The 11,067-nt window shown below is 37.1% G+C and overlaps 1 protein-coding gene across 3 annotated transcripts in view; it reads right to left on the bottom strand.

The window, feature by feature from the left end:
• Positions 1-1,799: 1,799 nt before the first annotated feature.
• The window catches only part of TMEM117 (transmembrane protein 117), a 479,028-nt gene continuing 469,760 nt past the window's right edge, over positions 1,800-11,067 (bottom strand). For all 3 annotated transcript variants that reach the window (XM_082742291.1, XM_082742289.1, XM_082742290.1), the window contains one exon: positions 1,800-3,532. In XM_082742291.1, coding sequence (XP_082598417.1) covers positions 2,886-3,532 — 647 coding nt within the window. In that variant the 3' untranslated portion in view covers positions 1,800-2,885. The remainder of the gene's footprint in view (positions 3,533-11,067) is intronic.

Raw genomic sequence — 11,067 nt, 5'->3', positions numbered from 1 at the left:
AGTATGGTTATATAATGTAAACAGTCATGTGGTGATGAGATTTATGTCTAAGCATATATTATCAGGCATAAATTCATAGTGTTTATTTAATTTTCCATTTAAACTACTAATAAAGTACTCTATAATGTAGGATACTAAAACTGTGTCAAATTAGTGCAAATTCTATACTGCTTGAAAGAAAATACTGTAATTATTGAACAGTAGAAATGTAATTGTTTATAGTCCTTAAGCATCAGTGCAATTAAGGCATCACATTTGTTATGCTTTCTTAGAATCTGTGATTAGTGATTTTTTAATCCTTTTGTTAACTCTTCATTTCCTGGGTTACTACACTTTTTTTCGGTAATGCCCTTGATAGTCCAAAAGGTCTAGTATTTAAAAAGCTCTGTAGCATCATAGTCTGTTGGTATATGACTCAGGATTCAAGACTAAATATAAGTACATGTGGTTTTGACTTTCATTTCATTTTATTTGCTTGTCCATAGCTGGTATAAGTGCTGATGTGACGTGTTATCCAAAAGAGGTAGCAAAAGAAGGAAGGAGGCCCATGGGTAGATAAATATGTCAAGATTGGTATACATAACTACTGGAAGCCATCAAAGATTTGGATCTTGTTTAAATGCAATTAAATGCCATTAAAATTCCATTGCTGGAAAAAAATGCCTTTACTGCAAATTATTCTATTTTTTACTAAAACTTAGGGAAACTTTAATGATATATTTTCATATCAGCTGATAGCCAGCTTTTCTAGTCAATCCTTAGAAACACAAAAGCATAATGCTCTAGGGTTTTTTCCCCCATTTTCTGCTAATTAGATTATATCATTGAACCACTTTTTCCTTAATACCCACCTAAAAATTTTTAATATTTTTATAAGGACTGCATACTGATTATGGACACCTGCTTTCTAAATACTTCCTTCTACATTCCACAAGACTTTAAGAATAAAATACATAGAGAGAGAGTCCTAGGTGGTATTATTTACTTGTCCTAGAGTCAAAAGTTGAATGTTTTGGGGCACCTGGGTGGCTCAGTGGGTTAAGCCTCTGCCTTTGGCTCAGGTCATGGTCTCAGGGTCCTGGGACTGAGTCCGACATGAGGAATCTCTGCTCAGCAGGGAGCCTACTTTTCCCTGCCCATCTGCCTGCCTCTCTGACTACTTGTGATCTTGCTTTCTCTCTGTCAAATAAATAAAATTTTAAAAAATAGTTGAATGTTTTATACTATGCACATTTGGTAATGCCCAATGTTACCATATATAAGCAATAGCATGGTAAGTTTCTTGGGACAGTGTGGTCAAAAGGTTACCATGCTGAGCTTGAGCTCTGCATCTTTAGTGTCAGAGATATTTATGATTCTAAGCAGCACCAGGCATGGCTATTAAAGGTAAAAGAAACAGCAGGGGCATGGTTCCAATTGCTTAGTAAACAGTTGTAGGAAGATGTTTATTAAAGCTGGCTCTCAAGTGACAGATAAATGCATATTTCTGTTATGCATGCTAAATTCAGCATGCTGCAAGCTTAAAAGCAGATCAAAACAGGTATTTTAAAAATCATAGAGACAAAATACAGCTATGTTAGTATATGACAGAAAAATAATTTTGCCTTAAAATGTTCTCCCCTTTACCACTCATGAACATGTAATCACAATTTATGGAACAAAATTAAAAGCACATTGGGTATATTCCATTTTTTAACTCATCTGGCATCAAGTTAAAAAAAAAATTAGGTGAGCCACTGTTAAACTAAGATACAAGTGAATCCCTTTATTACAAACAAAAAACTACATCACATAATTACTGATATATAATTTGTATTTATTAATGTATGATGTTTAATTCTTAAAAAAAAAAAACAAAAAATGCACACACAAAACAAGCTACTGAATAGATTGTTTCATGCACATCTTTTTCTACCTCACAAGGTTCTGCTGCATGACTTTTAGAGGAGTTCCCTTATTCAGGGTTGGCATATGTTTTTCAATTTTCCTTGTCCAGTGCCATATTTACAGAAAGGTGTACAAATATTGTAGATAGTAGGCTGTACAACCCTCACATGATTAAAACTTTAGTTCTTGGTTTTCTAGTGCTTTGTGTAAATGCCAATAAATTTGAGAGTTCACCCAACTGTGCCTCTTAACCTTTGTTCTCATAGGTGAAGGGCAGGATTTTTAATCAAGTAGCAATTTATCTTTAATTAGGAAAACATAATTAGGTATTATCATCTAATTGCAATTACTGGTTGGAGAAAGCCACATTTCACAACTAGTGACCCATGCTGGATTATCGTTCTCCTAGTACTGAATTTTGAATCAGTATTTGTATTTGGCAGATAGCCAAAACAAATTCAAAGGTAATCACCAGGCCTCTATGCAATCCCACTGTCAAAGTCACAAACTCCACTGCTGAATAGGAAACAAGAGATACTTCCTAAGCCATGTCTTGGCTATATCTGTTTCCTGCTAAGACATCAAGTGTAGATCAAAGTAATTGTATACAAAAAACCCCATGTGAAGTAGGTTTGAGGACTGTTCCACACTTCAGTTCTGGTACAGTTAAAAACAGTTTAATGTCTCAAGGCACCACTATGGTTGAACATCAGATACACGGGTAATCAGCTAATTTTCTACTATGCTGTAAAGTCAGTAAATAGCTTGTGCAATTGTGAAAAGCAATCTCTAGAGGACTGTTAGATATAAGTAGGCACGTGTATTATAATACAAATAGAAAACAATGAGTCCTAGAAAAAGCATGTTGAGCACCGTTGTGGCATTGTTTGTGTTTCTTCACCTAACACTACGTAAACTTTACATTTACAAAAGGAAAGACTAACTTTTTTAAAGTTATACTCAAGGTTGCTTTTTGTGCTATTTCCAAGTAAGTGCATCTAGTTCGTAGGTGTACTTTTCGAAGTCGTTGGGTCTGGATCAGCTTCTGTTGCACTGGTAGATTCATTCAAGTGCGAGCTTAAGTTTTCTGACGTGAGCTGGGAAGACTTGTAGACAATCTCGTTGAAGTCGGACCTGATGCAGACCAAGGGAGGGTCATTCAGTGGGTCTTCCACTGAGGCCTGTGTGTTTTCTCGAGTGAAGCCCATGTCCTTGCTATGTTCTGATGGTGATTTTCTTTTCATGCGAGTGTAAGTTTTGTCTTGATTCTCCATGCCTTGCTCATTTTTCAGAAACCGTCCAAAGAACCAAATGAAGAATCCAAACCACACAAAAGCTATCAAACTTGGAACAAAAGCTAGACACTTGACATCAAGGCTAGCCCCTATGAACCTGCTGTGTAAGAACATATCTCCCTCAACATATGTCTTATTAGTCTGAGGGTTAGTGTGATTGGACCTCCATTCCCACGAAAGTTTGGTTCTGTTCAAATCCTTTAAACTTTCTGAGTCTTTCACTGTATATATCTTCTGCCCTGGGCCAATGTACTGTCCATATTCGTGAGGCTTATAAAATATCTGATTCTTCCACATATTAAGATCCAAAATCAAGACAAGAAAGATAATTCCATAGTTAAACCATTTACCTGCATTAAAAAAAAGAAAAGAAATACTTCATATTAGTCAAAGACCTATAAAATTGCAATAGGGCTTTCTCCAATAAAATGGAGACAATGGCATACAAGTATAAATTGTTAACGTTTTAGGCCTGTTAGCAATTTTTCAAGATGGCTATGCTGCCATTAAGTGAATTGGCAAAAGATATTTCCTGATTGTATTCTAGACACATGAAAATGTGACTGTGGGTCCTAGGTCAATAATTTATGCTACATACACTAACTAGATTAAGCCTCCTTGTTTGATAGGCACCACAGCTATACTCAAATTTGATTCCAAATAGATTATTCTCTAGAACATTTCAGTTAATGTTTAAAAACAAAGTTCTAATGACATTCACAGACAAGTCTAACATATGATTGAACATCTCTTACAGTTTTATAATTATGTGTAGGCAAAAAATAAATCATTTTACAGTGCAAACACTGCAAATATATCAATTGAATTCACATTGCTGTTTGTAGGTGACCTGTTGATTAAACCATTAGTTGATGTGATTCAGATCAATAATTCTTGAGCATTCAAGACTTTAAAATAATTACATTAAATTCTCATTGAACAGAATCCATTTATCAGACATATAAATACAACCAAAGCTGACAAACTGCTTTAGAAGACAGGATTGGGAGAGGTTGTTAAACTACTATAATTTCTTTGTCGTATTTAAAATTTTCATACAAATAAGACATTGTTTAGAGACATATTATCTAATGATGATGAATTTTAAAATAAATTTACATCTGCAAATGAAAAGACTGTGGGGAAACTTTCAAGGGATACTAGATTCCATCATAATTTTTATTATAAACACAATTTATTGCAAACTTTACAGTATCAAGTGTATCATAACATAGTAGTACTCACCTCAGAGGTTTGCTATAGCAAATTAGGTGATACATATAACAGGTTCTAAAAGCTTAGTTATAAATATTATATATATATATATATATATATATATATACATACATACATATATATATATATACATACATATACATATATGTATGTATATATATAATGTCAAAATTATTTTATTTTGTATTCAAACGAGAGAGAGAGAATCTTGGGCAAACTTCTTAAACCAAGAATGGTAAAAATGAATTCTGCAATATGTATTCTAACAATGTATAGCTATATAAAAATATAACTTTGTGAAGAGTTTAGGAAAGTGTTTTATCATCATTTTTACACATTTACATTGCTACTATATACAAAACTGAAGAGTTTTAATCCTGGCTCCAAAATTTACTAGCTTTGTGATCTTGGGTTAGTTGTTTAAATTTCCTAAGCCTCAATTTATTTACATGCAGAAAATACTATACTTATTAAAGCTATTGGTGTTAGTATTTCATAAGATTATTAGATGCTAAACAGAGTGCCTGGTACATAAAAGAAACTCAGTAATTGTTACTATTATTAACATCAAAGCCTTGCCTAAGCCATGATAATGCATTTGCTTGGGAAGGTACCATTCTTCTCCATCAGGAGAATTTATGTAAACTCGCTGACTGGAAATTATGACTCTGCCTGTCCTGAAATTGTCAACCCTACAATTATTACAATCTTTGTAGTGGAAACTCTTGCTGGCATGATTTATTTCACATATCTCTCTAGAAGGTAAGATGAAACACTGGGAATGTTGTTTCTATATATGATAAACTATAACATCTGGCACTGTTAAGTTCTAACCACTCCTGCTCTCCTGGAGTCATATCCAAAACTAAAACAGACTCTTACTAAGCATCAACCATAAAAGAAGCAAAGAATGCTCAAGCCAGAGAAATTCAGTCAAACATAAAGGAGAGCATCATTATCGAACATTTATTGTGCTCATATTAGTCTCTGTTGTGGGATGCCTTAGTAGCTGCTGAGCACAAAACTTTCTGCCTTCCAGGGAAGAATTCATAGTCTTGTTGGGGAAACAGAACAGGGCATCAACAGATAAATGATAAAAAGAGGCCACAGTGAAGAGGTGCCAGGTGAGTGATATGAACTATAAACACCAAAGATGTTGGGGAAACGGAATAAAAACTGAGGGCTGTCGAAGTATCTGCAGGAAGGATTTTGGAGGGAGTAGCAATTCATTTGGTCCCTGAAAGAAAAGGATAGAGAACAGTCTGGAAAATAGTGCATTTCTTTCAGTTTGCATTTTTATTATGCTGCAGATAAAACAGCATATGGGAAAAGATGAGGTGATATGAACGGGGTGAAAGGAGAGAGAGAAAATAATGGAGAATACTGTAGGAAGAGAAAGCAGGAGAGGAACGAGAGACAAGTGAATTGAAAAAGTTCTGAGATTCCCATCCAGTATTAAGGAGGTAAGAGTTGGTAGCTTCCATGATGGAAAGCAACCTGAGAGAGGGGCTTCAGGTGCTTCCCTGTTGCAGGAGATTCATACTTTTCATCTTGCTATAAACTGCATGTGCTATGAAGCCAGACTGTCCTTGAATCTGTATGACCGACCATCGCCTTCCTGACTCACAAAGGTCCCTGGGAGAAACCCGTACTCTCTAGGTCACTTTTATTAACTCATGAATAGGGCAGTCCCTCATAAAGTGGTCCCTGTATCTAGGGTAACCCGGTCTCAGAAACCGTGATAAGCAGCATCACAGAATCAGGGAGAAGAAAGGAATGCTCAGTGAGCTAGGAGTAAGGTGCTGTTCTGGTGGGAACAGATGCTTAGAGAATGTTTACAGACAAGGAAAAAAAAGAAAATCAGAGTATAAGAACTGCAGTGAATGTACACTGAATAAATCAAAAAGAAACCCTGAGGATAGGAGGACCTCTTCCTCAAACTTTATGTATTATTTTCCTCCCACAAGTTGAATGGTGCTGAGTGAGTTTGACCACTACATGTTAACACTCAAGAGTCACTTTATGTTATTCTCACATGACCTGGAGTCTGGATATTTAGATGAGATGGAAGAAGAGCAAATTTAAAAAGTGTTGCTGGACGTCAGTTATTGGGTATCTTTTCCCCTATCTGGGGCGCCTGGGTGGCTCAGTGGGTTAAGCCGCTGCCTTCGGCTCAGGTCATGATCTCAGGGTCCTGGGATCGAGTCCCGCATCGGGCTCTCTGCTCGGCAGGGAGCTTGCTTCCTTCTCTCTCTCTCTCTCTGCCTGCCTCTCCATCTACTTGTGATTTCTCTCTGTCAAATGAATAAATAAAATCTTTAAAAAAAAAAAAAAAGTGTTGCCGGACGTCAGTTATTGGGTATCTTCTCCCCTCTCTGACACATCTTTACCGATCTGGGAGAGGGAGAATCACAGTCACAAAAAACTGCAGACTAGAAATCAGCAGATGAATCTCATCCTGACACTCAAGTTAAATAATACAACCTTGAGTTACCTGTTCAACCTCTCCAGACCTCAGTAGTTTTATTTTCAAATTGAGGAAACTGAACCAGATGACTTCTCGTTCTATGATTCTGTCCTCTTCCCCCAAATCCTTATACCCCTATTAGCTATGTGAATTCAATTTTTTTTTTTTAAGATTTTATTTATTTCTTTGACAGAGAGAAATCACAAGTAGATGGAGAGGCAGGCAGAGAGAGAGAGAGGGAAGCAGGCTCCCTGCTGAGCAGAGAGCCCGACGTGGGACTCATTCCCAGGACACTGAGATCATGACCTGAGCCAAAGGCAGCAGCTTAACCCACTGAGCCACCCAGGCGCCCCGTGAATTCAATTTTTTATGCAGTGAAATAGAGAATAATATCAACATAACTACCTCAAAGGATGATTGTGAGGATAAAATGAGAAGTTACATTTGAATAAGTTCTCTAAAATATATTAAGTTTGCCCAAAAAAGTATTATTTCTTTAATTTATTTCTTCTGTGTCTTCAGTTAATATAGGATCTTGGTGATAGGGAGAGAAGAACATGTAAGGGTTTTTTTTTTTTTTTTTTTTTTATTGTTGTGTTAGTCACCATATGTATAACAAAGATATATCCTAAAAGTGATCAAATGTCTCACTTTGGATAAAATAGCAGGAATCACTGAGCACTGACATTGCTGGGTAGATATAACTGAACCAGTTATCTAAGAGGACACAGCGTGTAGTTACATGTAAACATGTTTGTGAATCAGCACATTTAACACATTGAAAATTCTTAGCAGGGCGCTTGGGTGGCTTGGTGGGCTGAGCCTCTCTTTCAGCTTGGTTCGTGGCCTCAGGGTCCTGGGATCGAGCCCCGCATCGGGCTCTCTGCTTGGCGGGGAGCCTGCTTCCCCCTCTCTCTCTGCCTGCCTCTCTGCCTACTTGTGATCTCTCTCTGTCAAATAAATAGATAAAATCTTAAAAAAAAAAAAAAAGAAAGAAAATTCTTAGCAATTGGTAATTTGTCTACAACTTGCAGGAGAATGATCCTGAGAATAGGTCATTTATTATATACATAGATTTTGAAGCTAAAGTACAGGTAATAGTGTCTTCAATAGTGTCCCCTCCACAGACAAGGCCAGGTCAGGGTGGAAAGTGCAGAGGGGAGAGGACAGAGTGAGGCACGTTCGCTACTGACATCCTATTTCTTTTCTTCTGTGGATGAGGCACTGTCTATATCCCTCCCACTCCCCTGTCAAAGCTAGTCAGCTGAAACTTGAAGCTAGTAAAATGCGGAAGAAATGGCTCTTCTTACTTTTTGATTGTTTCTAGCCCACATGACATAAACTGCTGGCCCGTTTAGGCATTTGCACAGAGGAATGATGTTCATCTTTAGCTAATATCCTTCCTTCTATTTTTCCACACAGTGTTCTGTTAATTTTGTAATGCTTTCTCCTCTTTAAAAAATTACTTTTGCCCTATGAGATGTGGCAAACTGGAAAGCGAAATCATGGGAGACAACTCAGTGTCACTGTTCTCGTTTATCAAGTGAGGGGTTTGAGCTATCGATCTTTCAGGTTTCTCCCCAGCCCTAAAAATCTCTTTGGTGAATCCAGTGAGATAAACATCACCTAAAACTTAACGTTTTATGGTGAGCCAGGAAATCTCACCATTAGGGCAAAAAAGATGGAATACACAATTTTCATGCAGAGAAAGCTTTCCTTTAAAAATTGTATATTCTGAGAAACACTGTTTTCCATAAAAAATAATTTTGAGCCCCTGAAACAACCCACATGGAACGGATATCAGACACAAAAAGGAAAAGAACAGAAATGCTCTCTTGCCATTTCCCCAGTGTGTTGTTGTGAATGTACAATCAACCATAACAAGAGGTTTAGTATTTCAGCATTAATCACAGGAGAGATTTTGCATTTCCTCCTGTTGTTTCAACTACATAGCATAATGTAAATCAGCAAGAAGGGAGGGTAAGAATCCATACATTATTTCTATTAATCTCCTTGTTGAAATAGCTCACTGTCTCCCTTAATGAGAGATCACTGCATGGTGTTGGTGGGATTACCTCTCTCTTGTATTTTGTGCCTTTAATGAATCCTATTGATTGTCAAAAATGATATTATAATGGTAATTTTATGTTTTTACATTGTGGGAGATTATAGATCCTGGGCTAGTTGGTTTTAAAAGGATTCTTCTTTAAATATCACCATCACTTAGCATAGGAAATGACAACAATTTGGGGGAAAATATAATTTTTTCAACTAAGGATAAAAGAGTATAAAGTACTGATAGTCCCATCATATAGGAAGCCTCTCATTATTCAGATTTGCAGTTATAATTTTATTTAACCCAGTAGGGTTGCCAGTTAGCATTGAGATTGAATTGTGCTGTGGGCACCTTCCTACTGAATTAGTGCCACCACTTAGCCAGACTCTGGCCTCTGTTGCAGATACATGAAATGTATCTTTTAATACACAAAGCCTTTTAATATCCATTATGGGACCGCAAGCAAACACGTCCTTGAAATAGATAAATGTTAGATAATTACAGAAATAACGGTTTGCTCTAACAGGCTTCTTGGCCATATTCAATGTCTTTTCATTCCAGACATGAGCAGTGAAAACAGGGCTCACCAAGTTAGCATCCCTTCAAGTAACCCCTAGGTAATTTAGGGATATCTGGAAGCCACATTAGTGCTTGGGTCATAAGGAGAACATTTAGTAAATTGAAGATACTTACTAAAAAATTTATGAATTAATAGGAGCTATTTGAGTTAGTAAAGCTTCATCTTAAGACTTAAAAGCAAATGAATATACCTCCTCTAAGTGCCTCTCTTGTCATTGTCATTTCTTAAGTGGGACATAATCCAACGTGATGAGTAGGGGTAGAAACTGGCGATGATACAAGGAGAGGGGAAAGCCATGGGATTATACTGAATTAGGTGACTATTAGACTCTGACTTTCTTGAGATTAGGAATTGTATCTTGTTTATTTCTGTATTCCCCAGATCGTATTAATGCAGAAAATGCCCATTAACCAATAGGCAAATGCTGAGATAATGTGTCCAGACAAATAACAAGAAGTTATAGTCTTCCAAATCAAATATATGTGTCACAGTGACCTGGTGAATTTTAGGATACTGCTAAAATCAGATATAATCTGGAAAATTGGGAATAGAAAATGTTCATATCTTAAAGATTGTAATTCATTATATATTTCAAGTCTCTCTTCTAGCTGTAAAGACTACTCCTGAAGAGTGTGAGTTTTATAACAAAAATACTCTTATATGCACAAATGAAGACAGGACACCTCAGTTTGTACATGACAGACCAGGGACAGAAAGGGCTGACAGCCTTCAGGCAAAGCATCCATGGCCTTGAAGAAGAATAGTTCTGGACAAATCAAATATGGGGAATTGCTGCTTCATGTAGAAATAAACATAGTTAACTCTTAGAGCTGTATAAATGTGTTGAAAATAGAAACTGCTTCAGGAAAAGTTTAGAAAAATTCACAACTGAGAGAAAAGCAAGAGGTCTTTGTGTACTTTGGATAAATTCATGATCTTTGGAGATTGTCACAGTGAGCAGGATGCATCATACTTCCCTGTTTAACAAGCCCCTTGTTAATTTTGTCGGACAGAATATTCTGGATGAACCACTGGTCTGCCCTCCCCAGCACTTCCCACGATCCGACTGGCACAGGAGAGCTCTTTAAAAAACAATCTCTGGGAACTCATTTGCCAGAAATCATACACCTATGGAAATAAAACGGAGGGTTTTATTCATTATTTTCCACACTCTTGCCATTGTAAAGCACCTGTGTCCTCACACCACTCAGGAAACTGAAATAGAACACAGACGCAATGGAGGTTTGTTTACTTCTACATTTTCCATTTTTGCCGAAAGGGTTCCCGTGGGCATCATCGTGCCAACAGTGTGAGTTCTCTCCTCACAGATGCACAGGCCTTCCTTCTGGCCTTTCCCCCAACCCCCTCCTAATTTACTCAGATGATGGCCACCAATGGGACACTTCCTTTGTCTGGCTGGGATGACAGATGGCAGAGCTTCCACCGGGATTGGCATTAATAGGACTCAGAGGAGCTTCCGAGAGTGAATTGAGAGGCCATTCCTCTCTCGCCTCCAGAGACTTAGTACATCACATTTTGAATCCAT

Source organism: Mustela nivalis, assembly GCF_964662115.1.
Source record: "Mustela nivalis genome assembly, chromosome: 7".
NCBI classification, from domain to species: domain Eukaryota; kingdom Metazoa; phylum Chordata; class Mammalia; order Carnivora; family Mustelidae; genus Mustela; species Mustela nivalis.
This window is presented reverse-complemented; position numbering and strand designations above follow the sequence as displayed.